The sequence below is a fragment of the Oncorhynchus gorbuscha genome, linkage group LG09, assembly GCF_021184085.1.
Source record: "Oncorhynchus gorbuscha isolate QuinsamMale2020 ecotype Even-year linkage group LG09, OgorEven_v1.0, whole genome shotgun sequence".
NCBI lineage: Eukaryota > Metazoa > Chordata > Actinopteri > Salmoniformes > Salmonidae > Oncorhynchus > Oncorhynchus gorbuscha.
In genome coordinates this window covers 61,365,300-61,391,702 of record NC_060181.1, presented here as the reverse complement: position 1 = coordinate 61,391,702, position 26,403 = coordinate 61,365,300, and the positions used below count along the sequence as shown (strand labels likewise).

General features: G+C 41.9%; 1 protein-coding gene across 4 annotated transcripts in view; it reads left to right on the top strand.

Moving 5' to 3' along the window:
* The first annotated feature begins 362 nt into the window (after positions 1 to 362).
* The window catches only part of LOC124043894 (disintegrin and metalloproteinase domain-containing protein 23-like), a 39,080-nt gene continuing 13,039 nt past the window's right edge, over positions 363 to 26,403 (top strand). For all 4 annotated transcript variants that reach the window (XR_006840404.1, XR_006840403.1, XM_046363002.1 and 1 more), the window contains exons 1-17: positions 363 to 659; positions 1,521 to 1,747; positions 2,512 to 2,588; positions 7,470 to 7,533; positions 9,578 to 9,660; positions 9,805 to 9,868; positions 12,907 to 12,979; positions 14,538 to 14,605; positions 14,910 to 14,975; positions 15,366 to 15,434; positions 16,261 to 16,427; positions 16,705 to 16,789; positions 16,875 to 16,962; positions 18,301 to 18,352; positions 19,435 to 19,534; positions 19,657 to 19,728; positions 19,817 to 19,903. Coding sequence is in view for 2 of the 4 variants with exons in the window: in XM_046363002.1 (XP_046218958.1) it covers positions 584 to 659; positions 1,521 to 1,747; positions 2,512 to 2,588; positions 7,470 to 7,533; positions 9,578 to 9,660; positions 9,805 to 9,868; positions 12,907 to 12,979; positions 14,538 to 14,605; positions 14,910 to 14,975; positions 15,366 to 15,434; positions 16,261 to 16,427; positions 16,705 to 16,789; positions 16,875 to 16,962; positions 18,301 to 18,352; positions 19,435 to 19,534; positions 19,657 to 19,728; positions 19,817 to 19,903 (1,518 nt within the window). In the remaining 2 variants the exon portion in view is untranslated. The remainder of the gene's footprint in view (positions 660 to 1,520; positions 1,748 to 2,511; positions 2,589 to 7,469; positions 7,534 to 9,577; positions 9,661 to 9,804; positions 9,869 to 12,906; positions 12,980 to 14,537; positions 14,606 to 14,909; positions 14,976 to 15,365; positions 15,435 to 16,260; positions 16,428 to 16,704; positions 16,790 to 16,874; positions 16,963 to 18,300; positions 18,353 to 19,434; positions 19,535 to 19,656; positions 19,729 to 19,816; positions 19,904 to 26,403) is intronic.

Below are 26,403 nucleotides of genomic sequence, written 5' to 3'. Positions count from 1 at the left end.
CTTACCAATTTGAGTTTAGACAGAGATAAACACTGTGGTGCAGAATACAGTAAAATAATAATCAGCCTTCTAAATACATAGACCACCACATCACAAAACTTTCTCACCATTTACTTTGGACCATGTAAAATAGAGTGTAGAGTAAAATAGAGTGTGAATCAGAATAGGTATGACCTCATACACTATAGACAGAGTACATAATTGCAGCACGGATGTGATGCAGTTTAAAACAAATGACCCGGGCTCTCTATCACCTGCATGTAGGCTACTTTAAGGCTCATGCACGAGCCTGTGCTATGTGCGCGCGGGCAAAGGGTGGACTTGTGTTGAATTGTGGCAGACTCGGCACTTGCGCGGATGCAGAATCAGGAGGAGTCTGCTCGTTGAATTCGAGTGGCTGGCCACCGCCTTCCATTCGCCCCCCCCCTCCCCCTCCGCCCGTTGCTGCAGGAGTCCTCTCCCCCACTGACTGGATACATGAAGAATTACCCGTAAACGACATATTCCCTGCAATAATGGGCCGCCAGCTAATTACTGCGTTGACGTGTTGATATAAAGATATTTCAGATATCAAATATGAATCATGCATTTGATATTTCTGGCAAATTTGCTCGTGAGCATTCTTGCGTCCTGGCTCCATCCATCCATAGCGGCAATTGGTATGTACTGCATATTCTTAGCCCAATCCTGTCCCTTCATAACGGTATCAGTTACATTTAATAACTCGCATGCTTCTTTGTGTCATTATCTGATATTTATGATAGATATGTTGGATTTTCTCGCTATGCCGTTTCTATTTTGGGACGGATCTGTCTGTGTCCGGAGGACAATTTAATATGCCGAGCCCTTTTAAGTGACGGTGAGAGAGGAGGCAGACGAAAGCACCTCAGCATCTTTTGTTCAGGTTTATGAACATGAAATATAGCTAAGTTAACCCGAGACAAATGTTTAAGATGAACTCGTTTTAGCTGTACAATTGTGTCTAATTATTAGTACCTCAAAGATCAAAACACCTTTATAAACTACTGATGCAGTTTACCTTAATGTTGACCTTAACAAGGCACTCCTTTATTATATTAAGCGCTAATTTAATTATGAATTGAACTGTTCTATTTTCATTAGTATAATAATATTCAGCATAACAACATGAAGAAGCCTACCCAGTCTGTCATATTCAATTTATATTTCAAATATAGGTTTTTGTAGTGCAATTTAACACTATTTTGAGTTTATGTACATTTGTATTGAATTGTTTATGGGAATCCCCATATAATTATTTTTAGGTAGACCTTGAAAAAGGAATGTCATAGTTTACTGCCATACTCTAATGGTACTAATACACAACATTATACACTTAACTCTCTCAATTGTGTCCTGGAGGAATGGTGAAGTCATAATCACTTCCTGCAGTAGCAGCAATTGTTTACATGATTCGATTATGATTGACAGGCTTCCTTATGTTGGGGCTATGCAGAGTATAGACTGACTGTCATGCTCGTATGGTATCTCCTCTTCTGCAGTTTCTCAAGGAGGAGAGAATGAGGTGGTGGAGAGGGACGCAGTGTCATTATTGTCGGAGCGAGAGGCAACTGCAGCAGCGGCCACAGGCAACACAAGTCACCGTGCGGCTGAGCATGTGATCACCTACCCCTCTCGGCTCATCTACTACCTGAACGAGGACTCAGAGAGCACCTACCATGACCTGGACACCCGGGCTAGGAGCCAGGTCACAGAGGGTCATGACCAGGTACGACTTCTGGTCAGAACTTGGGATTGTTATCCTATTGGGGAAAGGAGGATACCTAGTCAGTTGTGGAACTGAATGTGTCTTCCACATTTAACCCCTCTGAATCAGAGAGGGCTGCCATAATCAACATCCATGTCTTCAGCACCCGGGGAACAGTGGGTTAACTGCCGTGCTCAGGGGCAGAACAACCTATTTTTACCTTGTCAGCTCAGGGATTTTAACCCAGCAACCTTTCAGTTAGTGGCTCAACACTCTAACCGCTAGGCTACCTGCCGCCCCTGAACCTATTGGAGTGCAGTGGTGGTTATGCTTGCCAATGGCAGTAATTTTGTCCATGTTGGCACACTGGATAAAGTAAACGGATGAATGGGTATAGTTTGATTTAAATGATAGAAGGAATCATCAATGAGAGCATTGTCTCGCTCTATCCTCCCCTCCTCTCTCATGTTATGAGGGTGATGCCCTATTTTACTTGATATGCAGGGGAGTTACTTAACTTGGCTCGGCAGTGAAGTTGGCATGGCATTCCTTACAGGTCATTACAGTTACAATTTCTCAATGAAATAACCATAGAAATATGATTCTAATTATATAACTATTAATAATAATAATGCATTGAATTTTTATAGTGGTATAACTAGTCTTACCATTACCCTTACCAATGGCATCCATTCTCCCAATAAACCTACAATTAGAAAATAAATCAACCTGATAAACACTAAAGACAAGGACCTGTGATGTGCTTAACGTTCTCTCTCCCACAGGCGGTCCACCTTGCTCAAGCCAGTTTCCAGTTAGAGGCCTTTGGCTCCAGATTTGTACTGGACCTAACGTTAAACAAGTAAGTGTTTTTGTCTACTTCATACCTTGCTTCTCTTACTCAATACGGTTTGGTTAGCAGGCGGATCTTTTAGCTTTTGAAATAGGCATGGGTATTAGCTAACAGTGATGGATATAGGCGTTTGGGTGTTGCCCAGCTGTTGTTATTTCATGGTTTACAGCAGAGAGGTAATTTTATATAAACATAAGGAGTCATTTTCTGAAGAGTCTTCCATTTTGATCCAGATCCAGTGTGTGGAACACATCCAACTACAATTTCTGTTATCAAGGTCATGGTCACAACAGTAGCCACGTTCTGCAGGGCCGCCGTGCTAGACTCATTGATACGGTGAGCACCATGTTGGGCTGGATGGGTCATCTTTAAATCAAAGTGACAGGTCCCCATGATTCCAAGGGAGTTGTAAGTGATTTTCCTCACTAGTAATGAGGTGTACTATCGGTCAGGTTAATGCAGGGCCTCATGAGTCTTTGCTATGGTGATTGAACAGGACCTCTTGACAGAGACTGCCTGTGTGTCTCATCAATGGTAGACCTCATGTTGTGTCCATCATCAGTCTTCTCAGAGCTGTCACATGAAGAACATTAGCTCCTATGACCATGAACATACATTATGTTGTGGGCTGATTATAATATCCTAGAGCTAAATGAGCACTCATATAAGAGCCTGGCAAATGCATTGTCTTTGAATATAGGTATGGGGAAGCATGGAGACTCTTGGCAGCCATTGACCTTTGAAGGTAGTGTGGTTTGGTGACCATGTGTAGGAAGGTAGGGGGTGGAGGAAGTTGTCATGGTGACCAATGCTGTCAGAGGAGGTGGGATGACACACACACACACACACACACACACACACACACACACACACACACACACACACACACACACACACACACACACACACACACACACACACACACACACACACACACACACACACACACACACACACACACACACACACACACACACACACACACACACACACAATAAACTACAGCAGGAAGCATGTCGAGACATGAGGGGTCGGTGTCCTGTCCCTGACCTGATAACTTCTCCTGGCCTCACAACACAAACTAGTTTTCCTGTTACTCTCAGTCCCAACAGTCAGGCTTTGAACAATAGCATTTAATCAAGAGAAAATGTGTTTTTGATCAGACAATAATTACACAATAAGTAACCTTGCGGAAGTGAAGAGAAGCTGTTCTTTGTGACCAGATCCTATGTTGTTTTCATTGATTGTGAGTATTATGTGAGTGTGATTTTTTGGTGCAGGTCTTTTTAGTCTGTGTCTATGGGTAGGATGAATTCTGCTCACTGTTGTAGCTGTGAGAATGCTGATCTAAATATAGATAGGTCTGCAACCTGCCAATGGGTGCAACTTGTACTGCTCGCTGTTCATCTTACTTCTGCACCTGGAGAACATATTTTCAGCATAATAGAGTTGACTATTCTTAAAGGGATACTTCAGGATTTTTCTACTTCCCCAGAGTCAGATGAACTTGTGGATACCATTTTATGTATCTCTGTCCAGTATGAAGGAAGTTAAAGGTAGTTTTGCGAGCCAATGCTAACTACCATTAGCGCAATGACTGGAAGTCTATGGGTATCTGCTAGCCGTTAGCACAATAATTGGAAGTCTATGGGTATCTGCTAGCAGCAGATACCCTTAGACTAGCACTAACACTATTTAGCAATTGCGCTAGCGCTAGTTAGCAACTTCCTTCAAACTGCACGCAGAGTAGCCTAGTGGTTAGAGCGTTGGACTAGTAACCGGAAGGTTGCAAGTTCAAGCCGCCGGGCTGAAAAGGTACAAATCTGTCGTTCTGCCCCTGAACAGGCAGTTAACCCACTGTTCCTAGGCCGTCATTGTAAATAAGTATTTGTTCTTAACTGACTTGCCTGGTTAAATAAAGGTAATATATATATATATAAACATGGTATTGATAAGTTCATCTGACTCTGAGGCAGTAGATAAAGGATCTTATTTAACAGTGAACTGTGTTTTATTGTCATTTCAATGTCAAAACCTATATAGTTTTCATGGAAAACCTATATGCAGATGGTTTAATGTAGGTTTAGATTGGGTATCTACTAGTCTCATAATATCTCTGTGTTTTAATTAGCATTGATCTGGGGCTGATTCAGTCATGCAGTGGTCTGGGCTGCAGTACAGTATGTCTTGTCCTCCCTTTCCCTGAGCATCACTATTCAATTAGGAGCAGACTGATTATTTCCATGTGCCAGGGCGAAAGCAATGACAGCATCATGTGTCAATGGGGGATTTGGGCTGGAGCTGGTCTTTCGCCAGGCCCCAGAACCTCCTGCAGTTTCTGGTCTTTCCCCTCTCCTCTACCACTGCATTGTGTAACTCAGTCTCCTGTGGACTCAAATACCTCAGGGTAGGACTCCTTGGCCCCAAACACATAAACACTCTCATACACACTGGCTGCACATTACACATTGCGACATGTACTTCTCCGGCCTCCCTTCTCTACACACACACATACACACACTTCGGTACGCTCACGTTCCACTGCTCCAGCCCTCCACACTCTGCAATGCCGCACTCTCCCCTCTCTCCCCTCCACGCTCTTTCACTCTCTCTCTCTCTTCCCCACTCACTCACACACACACACACACACACTCTGTCTCTGTCTCACACATACATGCATGTACGCACACATACACACATTTTCTCTCACGTACACAGACATTCACACACACACTCACAGTGCTGTGGCACACTCTCCTCTCCCTGCCTCATACGTCAAGCTAAAAATAGCCCCTCACTCAGGAATCTCTCACAGACACTGCACTGGTGCTTTGACTCTCTCTCTCTCTCTCTCTCTCTCTCTCTCTTTCTCTCTCTCTCTCTCTCTCTCTCTCTCTCTCTCTCTCTCTCTCTCTCTCTCTCTCTCTCTCTCTCTCTCTCTCTCTCTCTCTCTCTCTCTCTCTCTCTCTACACTCAACTGTGCACAGCACTTCCAGCCCACTCGCTGAGCAACACTCCAAAATGTCACACACGTACAGCACATTTCCAAAGACACTTCTTTTGTATTTTTTTTTATACTTTTCTGCAGCAAAAGGTGCTGTATGTCCAGGGGTGGGAGGGTGTTTTGAAAGAGATCTACAAGGTTGCCCCGAAAAGCGCCATTGTGGCAGAAATGTCAGTCTCTTGAAGTCAGTCGTCAGCTAACATTGAGTGTGTGTAACGGTGTGGTGTGACATGGCTCGCTGAGTCAGACGGTGGGAACAGCCTGGAGGACAGTGGTGCTCAAGGTGAAGCAAAAGCCTCACACAATCATTTATCATGTCTTGCTTCATTGACACCATTTTGAAAAGGGATATGATATTCTTAGTTACTTGTATCAATGCCATACCTGTCATGGTTGCTTTTCTATGTTCTTTGCCTGTCATGGCTGTTTTTCTATGTTCTTTGTCATGGCTGTTTTTCTATGTTCTTTGCCTGTCATGGCTGCTTTTCTATGTTCTTTGCCTGTCATGGCTGTTTTTCTATGTTCTTTGCCTGTCATGGCTGCTTTTCTATGTTCTTTGCCTGTCATGGCTGCTTTTCTATGTTCTTTGCCTGTCATGGCTGTTTTTCTATGTTATTTGCCTGTCATGGATGTTCTTTCTATGTTCTTTGCCTGTCATGGCTGCTTTTCTATGTTATTTGCCTGTCATGACTGCTTTTCTATGTTATTTGCCTGTCATGACTGCTTTTCTATGTTCTTTGCCTGTCATGGCTGTTTTTCTATGTTCTTTGCCTGTCATGTATGTTCTTTCTATGTTCTTTGCCTGTCATGTATGTTCTTTCTATGTTCTTTGCCTGTCATGGATGTTCTTTCTATGTTCTTTGCCTGTCATGGATGTTCTTTCTATGTTCTTTGCCTGTCATGGCTATTTTTCTATGGTATTTGCCTGTCATGGATGTTCTTTCTATGTTCTTTGCCTGTCATGGCTATTTTTCTATGGTATTTGCCTGTCATGGATGTTCTTTCTATGTTCTTTCTATGTTCTTTGCCTGTCATGGATGTTCTTTCTATGTTCTTTCTATGTTCTTTGCCTGTCATGGATGTTCTTTCTATGTTCTTTGCCTGTCATGGATGTTCTTTCTATGTTCTTTCTATGTTCTTTGCCTGTCATGGATGTTCTTTCTATGTGCTTTGCCTGTTATGGATGTTCTTTCTAATCAATGTACTTACTCATTTTAGAAAAAGTATTTAAAAATAATAATAATGATACAATTTTGAATTATGAGTTGTTTTAGATGTTCTCTTGCTCTAGATGTTGTTCAAAGGTTAGAACAGATTTTACATTGGTTTGAACTACAAAAGAGCATTTATCCTGGTTTGTTCACTAAATGCCAGCTTTGTGATGGATTCTGTATCCCTTTTTGGAAGCAGTCTGTCACAACTGTGTGTTGACTGTCTTTCATAATCTTGCAGAGTATGCAGCTTGGTGTATTTATGCTGTATTATACTGTATCTATCTTATACATATTCTTGTACTGTCTCAACCACCTGGCAGCCTAACAAAAAGAATGTTTCCCTCCCTCCCTCTCCTCATTCGAACTGAAGCATCTTACCTACTCTTTTTATAGCTGCACAGTATTCAGCGTTTAAGCCACCTTTTTATCTGTGAGATGGTGTGGGTGTATTTTAAGTTCATGTGGGTGTACTTGACGTTGGGCTTTTGAAGAGGATTACCTAAGGTTTGTGGTGATTGTTGAATGTAGCTGTTTAACAGGGTGCACTCCTCTAAACCGCCATGTAAGTCACGGTACCAGGGCCAGACCACAGCCAGACGGTTAGGGCAGCAGGTCATCACAACCGACACACAACATGTCACTAACCCACGCCCTTCTCCTTTTACTTCCTAGTGACTTGTTGTCGTCGGATTATGTGGAGATCCACTATGAGGAGGGTAAACCTGTTCTATCAAAGGTAACATCTCCAGCCAGAACACCCACTCTGTTTGGGTACCTGTTTTTCGTTTTCTCTTTTTTCAGAGGAGCCTAATTGGTTCCCTGTGGAAGGTACAGGGCCTGCAGCTGTTACAGGGTGTATTGTTTTGTTTAACTGTGGCTAGTTAGGGGCAATCAAAGAACAAGTGGAGAGTTAAAGCAAAATGCAGCAAAATGCTTAAAGACATCCAAACTATTCACCCTACTATGTTGACAGGACCACTGGGGTTCACAGACATGAAAATAAATCAAATGGCATTGAATGGTACAGAGGTACTTTAACACATCTACTTTGATGTTATTTATCCACTTGGTCTTGATGTATCCTAACATTGCTGTTATTGATTACCATTAGCTAACCTCGTCAAGTCAATGGTGCTCCATCATCAGTATAACTACACTTTATCTTATCCACCCTGATGCTGTTTGCACCTGTTTTAGTGATGTAAGAGAAAGACAGAGGGAAGGAGGGAGGGATAGACTGCTAGCAAGAGAGAGGTAAAAGAGGCTAGAGATGTGATAGTTGGCTGCTGTGTGCCCGTGTTAGTTACTGTACCGCTGCTGCTGGTGTTGCTGAATCAGGTTGAGGCAGAGGGGCTGGGCACAGTGGAGCTAGCTGACTCAGCACAGCTCCACTCCGCTCCCCTGCAGCCTCCTGTCTCTCCTGCCTGCCTGCCTGCCTGGCTGCCTGGAACCCAGGTCACGTGACAGGGGAGCTAGAGACGCTGGTGCTCTGCAGTAGCTATGCAGTGTGGGATGGTAGGAGTGAAAGAGAGAGTGTCCTCTGCTCACCCTGGGCCTAGTTGATAACTGAGTCACAGATGAGGGAGAGGGAAAGTGATGTGGACCATTGAGGTCTGAAGAAGAACAGCCATTAGGTTGAGGCCCACCACCACAACCCACACTGCAGAAAGATATTATTTATAAATGTGAGCTGAATGCGTAAACCAGGCTGCAGATGACATATTGCACACCTTTATAGTCTCTCCAACTGAATAAACAGTCAAATGTCGACAAAGTTGCAATAATCCAGCGAATACACCCTGGGCTGAGTAGAAAGTAGGCTACTCCATCTGAGTTACGCTGCATTGCTATATATTGACTCATATGGTACAGCTGTGAATGTGATAAGTACGCCGTGTATGTATTTGTTTGCTGAATATTTTGTAGGAAGCTCCACTCCAAACCCATGGAGTAATGTTGATATGTACACTCAGTGGCCAGTTTATTAGGTACACCACCCCGTTCACGAAAATGGTTCGCTCCTACTGACAGTGGGTCACGTGGCCGTGGCTTGCTATATAAAGTGGGCAGACAGGCATAAAGGCATTCAGTTACTGTTCGATTGAATGCTAGAATGGGCAAAACAAGTGACCTAAGCGACTGAGCATGGCGATGATTGTCGGTAGCAGGCACGCCAGTTCCAGTATGTCAGAAACGGCCGGCCTCCTTGGCTTTTCACGGATGACAGTGACAATAACGGCAAATAACGGCGCAGTACAACAGTGGTGTGCAGAACGGCATCTCAGAACGCACAACTCGTCGGTCCTTGTCACAGATGGGCTATTGCAGCAGACGACCACACCGGGTTCCACTCCTATCAGCTAAAAACAAGAAGAAGTGGCTCCAGTGGGCACATGATCACCAACACTGGACAACTGAGGAGTAGTTCCTGTTGCTTCATGCTGATGGCAGAGTCAGGAATTGGCATAAGCAGAATAAGTTCATGGCCCCGTCCTTCCTAGTGTCAACAGTACAGGCTGGTGGCAGTGGGGTAATGGTGTAGGGAATGTTTTCCTGGCACACGTTAGGTCCCTTGATACCAATTGAGTAATGTTCCCATGCCCCAAACAATTCAGGCTGTTCTGGAGGTTTTTCTGGAGGCAACCCGGTGCTAGATGTATGTACCTAATAAACTGGCCACTGAGTGTACAGTATATGTCTCAGATTTGCCCTCTGCTCTACAGTAGGTATATGTGATGTTGTACAAGTATTGTATAAATGTTGTTTCTGTGTATCCTCAGGGTGGTGAGCACTGTTACTACCATGGCCAGGTGAGGGGGGAAGATGACTCTAATGTGGCCTTGTCTACCTGCAATGGGCTACAGTAAGTGAACACCAGCAGTTTTACATAAAAGTCTGTGCACAGAATACTTGTAGATATCGGTGCCTTCTACAGCTGCTATTGACTTAGTATTGACTGTCTTCTCTCTTCATTTGTCCTCTCGCTCCCTCTCTCTTTGCCTGACAGCGGAATGTTTGATGATGGACTCTATGTGTATCTAATTGAGCCCTTGCAACAGACTCACTCAATTGTAAGTTCTTCCTCATATTTAGGCTTTTCAAAATCTTTGCTACACAAGTACTATTTGTTCTACCTCTACTTGTGCTACTGCTAGGATCTCTTCTGCCACTTTTACTGTTACTAAAGCCTCCCTTTTCCTGTAAAGCACATTAGGTTATCTCGTAAAAATGGTATGTTTGCCATTGACAAGGGTGTTCTTGTTTTTGAAGGAAGTCCATGGTTTACAATAGTGAAGGACACAATGATAACAAAGTGCTGCACGTGTGGACATGGTTATACCTCACTAATCTGCATTGAGCTTTTCCAAAAGTTATATAAGCATAGAATGTACAGTGCCTTCAGGAAGTATTTATACCCCTTGACTTATTCCACATTTTGTTGTGTTACAGCCTGAATTCAAAATGGATTCAATAAAAAACAAGTATCACCCATCTACACACAATACCCCATTATGACAAAGTGAAAACATGTTTTTAGAAATTCTTGCAAAAAAAACAAAAAAACAATGAAATACAGAAATATCTCATTTACATAAGTATTCACACCCCTGAGTCAAGACATGTTATAATCCCCGTTGGCGGTGATTACAGCTGTGAGTCTTTCTGGGTAAGTCTAGAAGTTCTTTGCACGCCTGGATTGTACATTTGCCCATTATTCTTTTCAAAATACTTAAAGTTCTCTCAAGTTGGTTGTTGACAATTGTTTTATCATTTAAAAAATATACTTTTACATTTTTTAAATAATTGTTTTTTTATTATTATCCCATCCACCATCCCCTCTCTTCGGTGCTTACAGGTTCGCATACATAAACATACATTTTACACATACATTTGACATATATTTTACATATACGGTACTTTTATATACAGCAATCACATAACAATAATACGTTACCGACATAAGCTCTTTAATCCCTCCCTTCAGCCACTTTCAGCCCATCCCACCTATCACCATAGACCTCAGCTCTTTAATCCCTCCCCTCAGCCACTCTCAGCCCATCCCACCTATCACCATAGACCTCAGCTCTTTAATCCCTCCCCTCAGCCACTCTCAGCCCATCCCACCTATCACCATAGACCTCAGCTCTTTAATCCCTCCCCTCAGCCACTCTCAGCCCATCCCACCTATCACCATAGACCTCAGCTCTTTAATCCCTCCCTTCAGCCACTTTCAGCCCATCCCACCTATCACCATAGACCTCAGCTCTTTAATCCCTCCCCTCAGCCACTCTCAGCCCATCCCACCTATCACCATAGACCACCCTCGTTTGGTTTCCATGTGCCATATATTTTTCAATTGTGCTGCGATATTGTTGACCATACATGTTGAACCTTTCTAATTTCATAGTATCCACAGATACTATGAGCTAAAGATGAAAACCTTTCCAACAAGTATTATTATATTATTTATTGACTGACTATGGCTTTCCAAATCGCCCAACACTGCTATTTGTAAGGTTCATTTTAAGTGAATGTTGTGATTTTTTAAGTGAATGTTGTGAGCAGATACAAGCTACATAGGGGCAATACCAGAATAAATTATCTAGTGATTATGTCTCTTCGCAGCAAAATCTACAGAGCTGAGATTTTTGTATGCCTGATATTGTTGACCATTGCTAGACAGCCATTTGCATGTCTTGACACAGATTTTCAAGTCGATTTAAGTAAAAACTGTAACTAGGCCTCAAAGGAACATTCAATATTGTCTTGGTAGGCAACTCCCAGTGTATATTTGGCCTTGTGTTTTAGGTAAATGCCCTGCTAAAAGGTGAATTTGTCTCCCAGTGTCTGTTGGAAAGCAGACTGAACCAGGTTTTCCTCTAGGATTTTGCCTCTGCTTAGCTCTATTCTGTTTCTTTTTATCATACCCATAACATGATTCAGCCACCACCATCCTTGAAAATATGAAGTGGTACTCAGTGATTGTTGTGTTGGATTTACCCCAAACATAACGCTTTGTATTTAGGACATAAAGTTCCTTTCTTTGCCACATTTGTTGCAGTATTACTTTAGTGCCTTGTTCAAAACAGGATGCATGTTTTTTATTATTATTTTGTTCTGTACAGGCTTCCTTCTTTTCACTGTGTCATTTAGGTTAGTATTGTGGGGTAACTACAACGTTGTTGATCCATCCCCAGTTTTCTCCTATCACAGGCATTACATTTTGTAACTGTTTTAAAGCTACCACTGGCCTGAAATCACTGAGCAGTTTCCTTCCTCTCCAGCAACTGAGTTAGGAAGGACACCTTTATCTTTGTAGTGAATGGGTGTATTGATACACCATCTGAAGTGTAATGAATAACTTCACCATGCTCAAAGAAATATTCAATGTTTTTTTCAAGGAATTGGAAAACCTCCGTGGTCTTAGTGGTTGAATCTGTGTATGAAATTCACTGCTCGACTGAGGGACCTTACAGATAACTGTATTTGTGGGGAACAGAGATGAGGTAGTCATTAAAAAACATGCTAAACACTATTATTGCACACATAGTGAGTCCATACAATTTATTATGTGATTTGTTAAGCACATGTGTATTCCTGAACTTGGGGGGTTGAATACTCATTGACTCAATACATTTAATTTTTTCATTTTTTATTAATTCGTAAACATTTCTAAAAACATAATTCCACTTTTACATTATGGGGTATTGTGTGTAGGCCATTGATACATTATCTCAATTTAATTAATTTTAAATTCAGGCTGGAACACAACAAAATGTGGAAAAAATAAATGGCTGTGATACTTTCTGAAGGCAACGTATATCAGGCAAGGTCCATGATGCAAATGGAAAGAATAATGGTAATGTAATGATAATGTAGTAAGCTTAATAAAGTATTGTGTTTTACATGTCTACCTTAAATATTGATTGATGTTGACTAGTTGTGACAATGTGATCATGTTTCTTGTTACGCAGACCAATGTCAATGGCCTCCGAGCCAGCCAATCCCTACCCCGTTATGACCTATCTTTTGTAACTTGACCCCCCCTGTTCCCTGTATCCACCACATTTATCACACCCTTGCTGACAGTTAATGGTTTCCCTCACAGGATACAGCTGCACGACCCCACTCTCTGCGCAGGAGGCCCACCCTCCAGAGGAACAATGACCAAGAGGAACTGGGTAATGAGTTATGCATCTTTCTGCCATCATGGATCTTGCATAACCTCCAAGAGGCCTCTACCACTTTACATCAACACTCTCACGGCCTGTCTGCCTGACATTCCAAAACCGATCGTATACTCTCCTACTAACGCTAACATTAGGTTCCCCATATGACAGCTCTAGACCTGGAACCAATGGAGGGAAAGGGAAAGGGGGATACCTAGTCAGCTGTACAACTCAATGCCTTTAACTGAAATGTGTCTTCCGCATTTAGGGGTGGGGGGGGGGGCTGCCTTATAGTGAAGAACAAACTCCAAGGTAAATCTATTGTCTTTTATATGTATTTAACCTATGTATTTGACCTATGCATACTTCAATGTATTCAACCCAGATCTGGACTGTGTCACAGGACACAGCAGGTTTCCCTCCTATGGCGTCTGTATCTTGCCCTATACCTTGGTGTGTTTCTCTTCCCGGGTAAAGGTCCAATGCAGATGTTTTTATCTCAATATCAAACCATTTCTGGGTAACAATAAAAGTACCTTGCTAGCTAGGTTTCCACCAAATTGGCCACAGATTTTCATGCAAACTGACTCGTCGGAGATAGAAATCACTGCATAATGACGTAGTGCACCCAAAATGTACTTTTTAGTTGAAGTTGAACATCTAAAGTTCAATGGGATTCCATCGCATTTTCAACTCTAACCGATAATAGTCACAAAAACTGTTGTGTTAAATAGAAAATGTGCCTACTCTGGTCTTGGCACCTGCGCTCTAGCCAACAGCTCGCAGATACAGTGCGGTTAGGCTGTGAGGGTAGGCTAGTCTTCATGATGAGATTATTATGGATAAGAGCAAAAATATTTGTATTTGTCAAACGGGCAGTCAAGCATCGATCATCATTTCACCCGAATAAGACCGTTGATATTTATTGGAAAGGAGCATCAAGCTCATCACTTTGCACTTTCACCACCCTGTGAAGTTCATCATAACTTCTATCATCTGTAGCCTAATAAACTGCATGGTTTCCTGAGGACCACACACTATATCATCGTGTGATCCACGTTTACTTCTATACGATGGTTATTATATCAATATTTGCGCAAAAAGGCGTTCCAACCGTCATTTCTCACAATTGTACCAACACAAAAAGATCCCACCATATCGAACACACTAATTATCTTTCCTTATTTATTCAGTTGTGTCGAAGCTTCCTGTTTCCATCACAACTGTCATGATTTTTTTATACAGTGTGACTGTTTTCAATTAAACTTGTCAAAAAGAGAGCAAAGAGACATTTTTCAAGAAATAATTTTCCTAGGATTGTCTGGGAGTGGTCTGAGTGGGACGAGAGGTTTGGAACTCTGTTTCTTATTGGTCTATTAACTAATTTACTGCCTGGTGGCCAAAACTCCATCCCAACAAAACAGGCTGAAATTTCACTTCAATAACATTATCGTCCTTTTTTCAATTTCACAGTATTATTCCAACCTCATAGCGTGGAAATATATATAAAATACAGGCAAATCACATTTCTGACTGCACTGGGCCTTTAATGTGCTCTATGTCTCTCTAGTGGAGGAGGAGCAGCTGCTTTCAGAGCTGGAGGACATGTCCTGGCTGAAGCGCAGGAAAAAGCGGGCTGTAAGTCTGTGACCTCATCAGTCCCTTAAAAGGATTTTGTAACACACTCCACCTACTGTAAGTTCATTCACTCCTGCTGTATTATGTAGTGTGTTAAGTTATTGTGTCATGTAGCCTTGTGTTACAATGTAGCCTCCCAGTATAGGTCCATCATTTAAAGTGACCTCTTTTAATTATCTCTCACAACATAATTTGCAACTCAACTCAGCACCACACAACACGTCATCTTTTGTTGTCTTCCTCTATCCATCTTTCATGTCTGTGTGTTATGATAGTGAACTGATCTGTGTTTTTTTTTCTTCAGATGCCTCGGAATGTCTTTGAGGAAATGAAGTATTTGGAGATTATGATTGTCAGTGACCACAATATGGTATGTGCCCTCAAAAAAAACCAACCAGTCAACACATAGACACAAGACAGGAAATATGAGTGAGCTGGTGTGAAATATTTCAGCAATGTGTCATTCTTTTACTGTAAAGAATGACTCAACATAGTATTCAACTAACTATGCCCACAAGAGGGTGCAACACGATTGAATGTGGTGGACGCATGATTCATATCCTATCTAACATAACCATCGTCCAGATTTGAAAACACCAGTCTTATTCTATTGTTGGACCGTCATAAAAACAACATGCATATTTTATGCATTTTTAAAATGGTTTCGGAGAAACTTGGTATATTTATGTATTTATTCAAATTGCACTTATCAATCCTTTTTAACCAAAGCTATGTGCCATTGTTTTTGTGTGGGGTGCAGTATAAGCGACACAAGGCCAAGCAGCACACCAGGAACTTTGCCAAGTCGGTGGTGAACTTTGTGGATGCTGTGAGTAACCTCTTCATTTGGCTCTGAGAACTGATTCTTTACTTAGTACCTCTTTTAAACTCTACAAATATTCAGTCCTCTATTTCCTTTTTCTGGTATATGTATCAGGGTGCCCACCAGAACATCCAGAATAAGGATAAACTCTGATACTTTACTGGCTGTTGATATGTTTGTGTACCTTGAGGTATATTTTCAGTGCAATCATAGTTGAATCAATTATTGTGTTTTGCAAAGTATAGGAATACCTCAACGTTTATGTGTATGGGTCCAGCACAGGAGGTTGGTGGCACCTTAATTGGGGAGGACGGGCTTGTGGTAATGACTGGAGCGGAATCAGTGGAATGGTTTAAAATACATCAAAGACATGGTTTGATGCCATTCCATTTGCTCCGTTCCAGCCATTATTATGAGCCGTCCTCCCCTCAGCAACCCCCAGTGGTGTATATCACGTTATGTGTATGTCTATTGAGAAAAGCTGTTCAACATGTATATTAGCGAGCCCCCAGAGGTGGAACCCAGTAATGATCACTTCCTCATGTATCACACTGTACATCTCCTGTACCCTGAGTCGGCCCCATACTATTCAGATTTTGTACTGTATCACTATGTTGTTTGTTGTTGCTCTGTGTAGCCGTGATTTGCAATAACAGTCCCTTGTCTCTCCCTGCTCCCAGTGTGCTTTGTCCCCTGTCCCATGTCTGTCCTCAGACAGTACAGATGATCATTCACACCCAGTGTTCTTCTCCTGTCCCTGTGTTGTCATTTCTCTCTCTCTCTTTTTCTCTTTCTCTGTGTCCTCCCACTACCCATCATGCGCCGATGACAGATCTTTAAGGAGCACCTGCACACACGGGTAGTTCTGGTTGCCGTGGAGATATGGACGGACAAGGACCACATTCCCATCAGTGTGAAGCCACTGGACATGCTGAAAGATTTCTCTAAGTACCGGGCGCAGAGCATCAAGCAGCACGCTGACTCTGTGCACCTCTTCACGTAAGTGCCCTCTCCTCTCTGTCCCTCGGGGCCAACCCATGCTGCTACTCGCCATATACTGAGACTGCCATTAGTATATCTTACACACTGAGTCCTTATGGGTTCCCAGAATATTAGAGCATGTCAGAGGACTAGGCCCTAATACTTTGGCTTTAGCAATAAAGCAAAACATGTCCATCTATTTCCATTTTTTTGTCTTCCAAGGGCAGCTGAATACCTCTCACTTGTCCGTCTACCCGTCTGTTCGATAGTTACTCTGTGTCTCTTTGATGCACAGCAATGTGACCTTCCACTACCGCCGGAGCAGCGCAGCGTACTTCGGGGGCATGTGCTCTGTGAGCCGTGGAGTAGGGGTAAATGAGGTAAGATGTGCTGACTAATGTACATGATCGTATTGTTTGATTACAGCAGAGCAGACGAGTAACTGCTGGTTTGTTGTACCTGCAGTATGGCACCACGTGGACCATGGCTTCGTCACTCTCCCAGAGCTTGGCACAGAACCTTGGCATCCAGTGGGATCCAGCCGCCAAGAGAAGTACAGAGACTGGCTCCCATTCATCACTGCACATTAATTTCTGCCTTATAGACAGACACTATTTAAGGAACCGTTTAAAACATTTTAGGCACATTTACTACCGTTCAAAAGTTTGGGGTCACTTAGAAATGTCCTTGTTTTTGAAAGAAAAGCACATTTGTCGTCGATTAAAATAACATCAAATTGATCAGAAACACAGTGTAGACATTGTTAATGTTGTAAATGACTATTATAGCTGGAAAAGGCTGATTTAAAAAAAATGGAATATCTACATAGGCGTACAGGGGCCCATTATCAGCAACCATCACTCCTGTGTTCCAATGGCATGTTGTGTTAACTAATCCAAGTTTATCATTCTAAAAGGCTAATTGATCATTAGAAAACCCTTTTGCAATTATGTTAGCACAGCTGAAAACTGTTGTCCTGATTAAAGAAGCAATACAACTTGCCTTCTTTAGACTAGTTGAGTATCTGTAGCATCAGCATTTGTGGGTTTGATTACAGGCTCAAAATGGCCAGAAACGAAATACTTTCTTCTGAAACTCATCAGTCTATTCTTGTTCTGAGAAATGAAGAGAAATTAATATAAATGCGAGAAATAGCCAAGAAACTGAAGATCTTGTACAATGCTGTATACTACTCCCTTCACAGAACAGCGCAAACTGGCTCTAACCAGAATAGAAAGAGGAATGGGAGGCCGCGGTGAACAACTGAGCAAGAGGACAAGTACATTAGAATGTCTAGTTTGGGAAACAGACGCCTCACAAGTCCTCAACTGGCAGCTTCATTAAATAGTACCTGCAAAACACCAGTCTCAACATCAACAGTGAAGGGGCGACTCCGGGATGCTGGGATTCCAGGCAGAGTTGCAAAGAAAAATACATATCTCAGACTGGCCAATAAAAAGAAATGATTAAGATGGGCAAAAAAACACAGACACTGGACAGAGGAACTCTGCCTAGAAGGACAGCATCCCGGAGTCGCCTCTTCACTGTTGACGTTGAGACTGATCAATTAGCCTTTTAAAATGATAAACTTGGATTAGCTAACACAACGTGCCATTGGAACACAGGAGTGATGGTTGCTGATAATGGGCATCTGTACACATATGTAGATATTTCATAAAAAATCTGTCTTTTCCAGCTACATTAATCATTTACAACATTAACATTGTCTACACTGTATTTCTGATCAATTTGATGTTATTTTAATGGGCAAAAAATGTGCTTTCTTTCAAAAACAAGGACATTTCTAAGTGACCCCAAACTTTTGGACAATAGTGTATGTTTGTACCAATATCTTTGTAATATAGCCATGTTGTGTGTTGTTCTTTCACAGAGGAATGTGGCTGTGCTGACTCCTGGGTAGGCTGCATCATGGAGGATACTGGGTAACGTTCTACTGCTCAGCTGTTATTCTCACTTTCTCTCTCTGTTTCCATGTCTGTCTCTATGTCTTTCTCTCTCAAACACACACACACACACACACACACACACACACACACACACACACACACACACACACACACACACACACACACACACACACACACACACACACACACACACACACACACACACACACACACACACACACACACACACACACACACACACACACACACACAGAGAGACAGAGTATAACACCATGAAGCAGATGTTATAATTAAAGGTTCGATTAGGTGAGAGAATAGATTCTTTCCGTGGATTTGTGTGACGGAAATGTGCAATAACGAGCTGCTAACCCCCCAGTCCCCCAGCCCCTCTCTATGATAGCAGGGTATGGCTCTCCCTTCGCCGTAATGACAGGGTGTGCAGAGCTGCAGCTCAGCTGAGTCTCTCCTGGGTCATGACCAGCATTAGCATGTGAAAGGTGCCCTGGCGTCATGCTTGTGTTGTTGACAGTGGCTCTTTAGGCACACTGGCTCAGAGTGCGTCACCTGACGTGACTGACTGCTCATACAGCCTCTTGCTCTAAGCTGACTTATGGAATTGTTTTGAAGTCATATCATGGGTCATGTACAGGAACATATCGTTGATACTGAATGTAATCAGATCTTCAACCAAAACCTAATATTAGATCAAGGGAACCTGAGTGAACAAATAACATAACAATTACTGTACATACTTACTTAATTTATTTCATAAACAAAGTTATGCAACATCCAATGAACATGTGTGGAAAAGTAATTGCCGTTTTACACTCAGTAACTGGTTGGGCCACCTTTAACTGCAGTGACTACAACCAAATGCTTCCTGTAGTTGTTGATCAGTCTCTGACATCGCTGGGGATGAATTTTGGCCCACTGTTGCATGCAGAGCTGCTTTAACTCGGCGACATTTGCGGGTTTTCAAGCATGAACTGATCGTTTCAAGTCCTGCCACAACATCTCAGTTGGGAACCGCTGCATCAATAGACTCTAAGGGGTTTAAAAGCTGGTTGTTAAAGGTGGATGTATCCCTTAACCCACAGGGTCCAGCATCCCCGGATGTTCTCCAAATGCAGCATCTCAGACTATAAGGAATTCCTGCTGAAAGGTGGTGGATCCTGTCTTTTTAACAGGCCAAACAAGGTGAGTCAGACGAGAATAGTTCCTGTTGTGGTTGTCATACAGCAGAATATCAAAGACAGATACGGTATATAACCAGTAATAAAAATACCATAATAACCCTCTGATTGTTTTTGCTTTGGCAGCTGTTTGAATCCACAGAGTGTGGGAATGGATACATTGAGGTGGGAGAGGAGTGTGACTGCGGCGCTAGATCTGTGAGTTACGATGCAATATTATTCTATTTACATCACATTTATATTATTCGAATACAGTGTCAGACTGGTGGTGTCGTCTGTGATGTAGGAGTGCTACAAGGAGTGCTGCAAGAAGTGTTCCCTAGCTAATGGTGCACATTGTGCTGATGGACCTTGCTGCAACAACACTTGTCTGGTAAGGGTTTTTAAATCACTGTGTAAGTCTGCTCACTAAGAACCAGAATGGCTTTTTTCATAGTGTACAACAGCTGAAGAACATAGGCACATCCAGGTCATTTCTTGCAGGTGCTGGAGTAATAGGTGAACTCGTGAAAGATAAAAATAAAATGCGGCACACTGCTGTTCATGCTCCCAGGAGATTTTATTGATACAACGTTTCAGGTCTTCATTAGGCATCAACATCCCAGGTGGGGTGAAAGGACCTATATATATATATCGGCAATGCTCAGTGACATCACTTCCTGAAACAAGAGGTACAAATATATAATATAGGTTCACAATATCAACAGTCAATATATATATAAAAAAGAAACGTCCTCTCACTGTCAACTGCGTTTATTTTCAGCAAACTTAACATGCCTAAATATTTGTATGAACATAACAATATTCAACAACTGAGACATAAACTGAACGATTTCCATAGACATGTGACTAACAGAAATAAAATAACAGTAGTAGCTGGTGTGGCCACCAGCTGCATTAAGTACTGCAGTGCATCTCCTCCTCATGGACTGCACCAGATTTGCCAGTTCTTGCTGTGAGATGTTACCCCACTTTTCCACCAAGGCACCTGCAAGTTCTTGGACATTTCTGGGGTGAATAGCCCTAGTCCTCACCCTTCGATCCAACAGGGACCAGACGTGCTCAATGGAATTGATATCCGGGCTCTTCGCTGGCCATGGCAGAACACTGACATTCCTGTCTTGCAGGAAACCACGCACAGAACAATCTCTATGGCTGGTGGCATTATCATGCTGGAGGGTCATGTCAGGATGAGCCTGCAGGAAGGGTACCACATGAGGGAGGAGGATGTCTTCCCTGTAAAGCACAGCGTTGAGACTGCTTGCAATGACAGAAAGCTCAGTCCGATGCTGCTGTGACACATAACCATACTCTTTTTTTAGTATGCTGCTATAGACAAACTATCAGTATCTGTAGAATACAGTGGGGGAAAAAGTATTTAGTCAGCCAACAATTGTGCAAGTTCTCCCACTTAAAAAGATGAGAGAGGCCTGTCATTTTCATCATAGGTACACTTCAACTATGACAGACAAAATTAGGAAAAATAATCCAGAAAATCACATTGTAGGATTTCTTATGAATTTATTTGCAAATTATGGTGCAAAATAAGTATTTGGTCAATAACAAAAGTTTATCTCAATACTTTGTTATATACCCTTTGTTGGCAATGACAGAGGTCAAACGTTTTCTGTAAGTCTTCACAAGGTTTTCACACACTGTTGCTGGTATTTTGGCCCATTCCTCCATGCAGATCTCCTCTAGAGCAGTGATGTTTTGGGGCTGTTGCTGGGCAACACGGACTTTCAACTCCCTCCAAAGATTTTCTATGGGGTTGAGATCTGGAGACTGGCTAGGACACTCCAGGACCTTGAAATTATTATTTTTACGAAGCCACTCCTTCGTTGCCCGGGCGGTGTTTTTGGGATCATTGTCATGCTGAAAGACCCAGCCACGTTTCATCTTCAATGCCCTTGCTGATGGAAGGAGGTTTTCACTCAAAATCTCACGATACATAGCCCCATTCATTCTTTCCTTTACATGGATCAGTCGTCCTGGTCCCTTTGCAGAAAAACAGTCCCAAAACATGATGTTTCCACCCCCATGCTTCACAGTAGGTATGGTGTTCTTTGGATGCAACTCAGCATTCTTTGTCCTCCAAACATGACGAGTTGAGTTTTTACCAAAAAGTTATATTTTGGTTTCATCTGACCATATGACATTCTCCCAATCTTATTCTGGATCATCCAAATGCTCTCTAGCAAACTTCAGACGGGCCTGGACATGTACTGGCTTAAGCAGGGGGACACGTCTGGCACTGCAGGATTTGAGTCCCTGGCGGCGTAGTGTGTTACTGATGGTAGGCTTTGTTACTTTGGTCCCAGCTCTCTGCAGGGTAGCCTAGTGGTTAGAGCGTTGGACTAGTAACTGGAAGGTTGTGAGTTCAAACCCCCCAGCTGACAAGGTACAAATCTGTCGTTCTGCCCCTGAACAGGCAGTTAACCAACTATTCCCAGGCCGTCATTGAAAATAAGAATTTGTTCTTAACTGACTTGCCTGGTTAAATAAAAGGTAAAATAAAATAAATAAATAAAAATTCACTAGGTCCCCCCGTGTGGTTCTGGGATTTTTGCTCACCGTTCTTGTGATCATTTTGGCCCCATGGGGTGAGATCTTGCGTGGAGCCCCAGATCGAGGGAGATTATCAGTGGTCTTGTATGTCTTCCATTTCCTAATAATTGCTCCCACAGTTGATTTCTTCAAACCAAGCTGCTTACCTTTGCAGATTCAGTCTTCCCAGCCTGGTGCAGGTCTACAATTTTGTTTCTGGTGTCCTTTGACAGCTCTTTGGTCTTGGCCATAGTGGAGTTTGGTGTGACTGTTTGAGGTTGTGTACAGGTGTCTTTTATACTGTTAACAAGTTCAAACAGGTGCCATTAATACAGGTAACGAGTGAAGGACAGAGGAGCCTCTTAAAGAAGAAGTTACAGGTCTGTGAGAGCCAGAAATCTTGCTTGTTTGTAGGTGACCAAATACTTATTTTCCACCATAATTTGCAAATAAATTCATTAAAAATCCTACAATGTGATTTTCTGGATTTTTTTCCCCCTCATTTTGTCTGTCATAGTTGAAGTGTACCTATGATGAAAATTACAGGCCTGTCTCATCTTTTGAAGTGGGAGAACTTGCACAATTGGTGGCTGCCTAAATACATTTTTTTGCCCCACTGTATGTGTGTGATGTTAGATAAGGTCTCTAATGCTAACAAATATATTTTATTTTCTTGGTAACCTGAACATTGTCCGGTTATCATCTAGTTCTCCTCTCAAGAGGAACATTCTTACTGTGACTAATGCCTGTGATATTACCCAGGTTATCACTCAACCAACTGCAGTGCATACCAATAGTGTTGGATCTGTGACATCTACTTGTATTGATCCTATCTTCACTAATTCTGCAGAGCTTTGCTCCAAAGCAATATCAGTTCCCATTGGCTGTAGTGACCATAACATTGTGGCAATGACAGGGAAAGCCAAAGTACCAAAGGCAGGGCCTAAAGTTATGTATAAGATATCATACAAGATGTTTTCTCGAGACTGTTTTGTTGAAGATGTAAAAAAATGTATGTTGTTCTGAAGTGTATAAGGATGAGGATCCAGATGCAGCACTTGGAGTATTTGTACAATTATTCTTGCCAATTGATGACAAACACCTGTTAAGAAACTGACTGTGAGAACTGTTTGAGCCCCCTGGATCGATGATGAATTGACAAATTGTATGGTTCAAATAAATTATGCAAAAAAGGTGGCAGACAAGTCACACTGCTCAGCTGATTGGTTCACATACTGTCAATTGAGAAATTGTGTGACTGAAGTACATGAAAACAATGGAAAAAGACTTGAGCACCTTTAATTGATTTTTTTTTGCCCAAAATATCATTTATAATAATAATAATAATAATAATATATGCCATTTAGCAGACGCTTTTATCCAAAGCGACTTACAGTCATGTGTGCATACATTCATCTCCATCGATCATTGAGGTTGATGGGTCATTTATAACAAAACTTTTTTGATATAGCCAATCATAAAAATGACTATTTCACTGGCAAAGTGGACAAACTGAGAAGTGGAATGATAACATTGAACAGGAAACCATCATAATTTTTGTATTGAAAATAATGAATAATAAATAAAAGAAGGATTGCTCTTTTGAGTTTGGTCAAGTTAGTGTGGAAGAGGGGGCAAAAATATTGTTATCTATCAATAATGATAAGCTACCAGGTAGATGGGAAACTATTGAGAATGGTAGCAGATTGTATTGCCAGGCCTATTTGCCATGTCTTTAACCAAAGCCTAAAGGAGTGTGTGTGTGCACAGGTGTGGAAGGAAGCTACAGTAATTCCACTACCTAAAAATAGTAAAGCACTCTTTGCTGGCTCTAACTGCCGACTAATCCGTTTGGTGCCTCTTCTTAGTAAACTGATGGAGAAAATTGTGTTTGTAACAAATACAATGCTATTTTTCAAAGAACAAGTTAACTACTGATTTTCGGCATGTGAAAAAAAAAACATTTATTTATCTAGGCAAGTCAGTTAAGAACAAATTCTTATTTTCAATGACAGCCTAGGAACAGTGGGTTAACTGCCTGTTCACAGGTAGAATGACAGATTTGTACCTTGTCAGCTCAGGGGTTTAAACTTGCAACCTTTCGGTTACTAGTCCAACGCTCTAACCACTAGGCTTCCCTGCTACCCCGTATAGTGAAGGGCACTCAACTTGTACTGCACTGACTCAGATGACTGATGATTGGCTAAAATAAACTGATAATAAGATCATAGTTAGAGCTGTATTGTTAGATTTCATCACCGGCCATCACATGGTTGGAGAGTTACTTATCTAATAGGACCCATAGAGTCAATTGAAGCTTCTCTAACATCAGATACAGTGCCTTGCGAAAGTATTCGGCCCCTTGAACATTGCGACCTTTTGCCACATTTCAGGCTTCAAACATAAAGATATAAAACTGTATTTTTTTGTGAAGAATCAACAACAAGTGGGACACAATCATGAAGTGGAACGACATTTATTGGATATTTCAAACCTTTTTAACAAATCAAAAACTGAAAAATTGGGCGTGCAAAATTATTCAGCCCCCTTAAGTTAATACTTTGTAGTGCCACCTTTTGCTGCGATTACAGCTGTAAGTCGCTTGGGGTATGTCTCTATCAGTTTTGCACATTGAGAGAATGATTTTTTTTCCCATTCCTCCTTGCAAAACAGCTCGAGCTCAGTGAGGTTGGATGGAGAGCATCTGTGAACAGCAGTTTTCAGTTCTTTCCACAGATTCTCGATTGGATTCAGGTCTGGACTTTGACTTGGCCATTCTAACACCTGGATATGTTTATTTTTGAACCATTCCATTGTAGATTTTGCTGTATGTTTTGGATCATTGTCTTGTTGGAAGACAAATCTCTGTCCCAGTCTCAGGTCTTTTGCAGACTCCATCAGGTTTTCTTCCAGAATGGTCCTGTATTTGGCTCCATCCATCTTCCCATCAATTTGAACTATCTTCCCTGTCCCTGCTGAAGAAAAGCAGGCCCAAACCATGATGCTGCCACCACCATGTTTGACAGTGGGGATGGTTGTTCAGGGTGATGAGCTGTGTTGCTTTTACGCCAAACATAACGTTTTGCATTGTTGCCAAAAAGTTCAATTTTGGTTTCATCTGACCAGAGCACCTTCTTCCACATGTTTGGTGTGTCTCCCAGGTGGCTTGTGGCAAACTTTAAATGACACTTTTTATGGATATCTTTAAGAAATGTCTTTCTTCTTGCCACTCTTCCATAAAGGCCAGATTTGTGCAATATACGACTGATTGTTGTCCTATGGACAGAGTCTCCCACCTCACCTGTAGATCTCTGCAGTTCATCCAGAGTGATCATGGGCCTCTTGGCTGCATCTCTGATCAGTCTTCTCCTTGTATGAGCTGAAAGTTTAGAGGGACGGCCAGGTCTTTGTAGATTTGCAGTGGTCTGATACTCCTTCCATTTCAATATTATCGCTTGCACAGTGCTCCTTGGGATGTTTAAAGCTTGGGAAATCTTTTTGTATCCAAATCCGGCTTTAGACTTCTTCACAACAGTATCTCGGAACTGCCTGGTGTGTTCCTTGTTCTTCATGATGCTCTCTGCGCTGTTAACGGACCTCTGAGACTACCACAGTGCAGGTGCATTTATACGGAGACTTGATTACACACAGGTGGATTGTATTTATCATCATTAGTCATTTAGGTCAACATTGGATCATTCAGAGATCCTCATTGAACTTCTGGAGAGAGTTTGCTGCACTGAAAGTAAAGGGGCTGAATAATTTTGCACGCCCAATTTTTCAGTTTTTGATTTGTTAAAAAAGTTTGAAATATCCAATAAATGTCGTTCCACTTCATGATTGTGTCCCACTTGTTGTTGATTCTTCACAAAAAAATAAAATTTTATATCTTTATGTTTGAAGCCTGAAATGTGGCAAAAGGTCGCAAAGTTCAAGGGGGCCGAATACTTTCGCAAGGCACTGTATGTACAGTGCGGTAGCCCTCAGGGCAGTTGCCTTGGGCCGTTACTCTTCTCTATTTTTACGAATGATTTGCAACTTGTCCTACAAGAAGTTAAAATTACTATGTATGCTGATAATTGCACACTCTACACATAAGCAACTACAGCCAGTGAGCTCACTGAGACTCTTAGCAAGGAGTTACAGTCAGTGTCGGATATTTAACAATAAACTGGTCTTAAATATTTGGTTCAACGGATTCTCTTAGACTTAAACCTCAACTGGAGTTGTGCATAAAGGGTGTGACTATTGAACTTGTTGAAGAAGCTGAACACCTTCGAGTAACATTGGATGGTCAGTCCTCATGGTCAAGTCATATTGACAAAG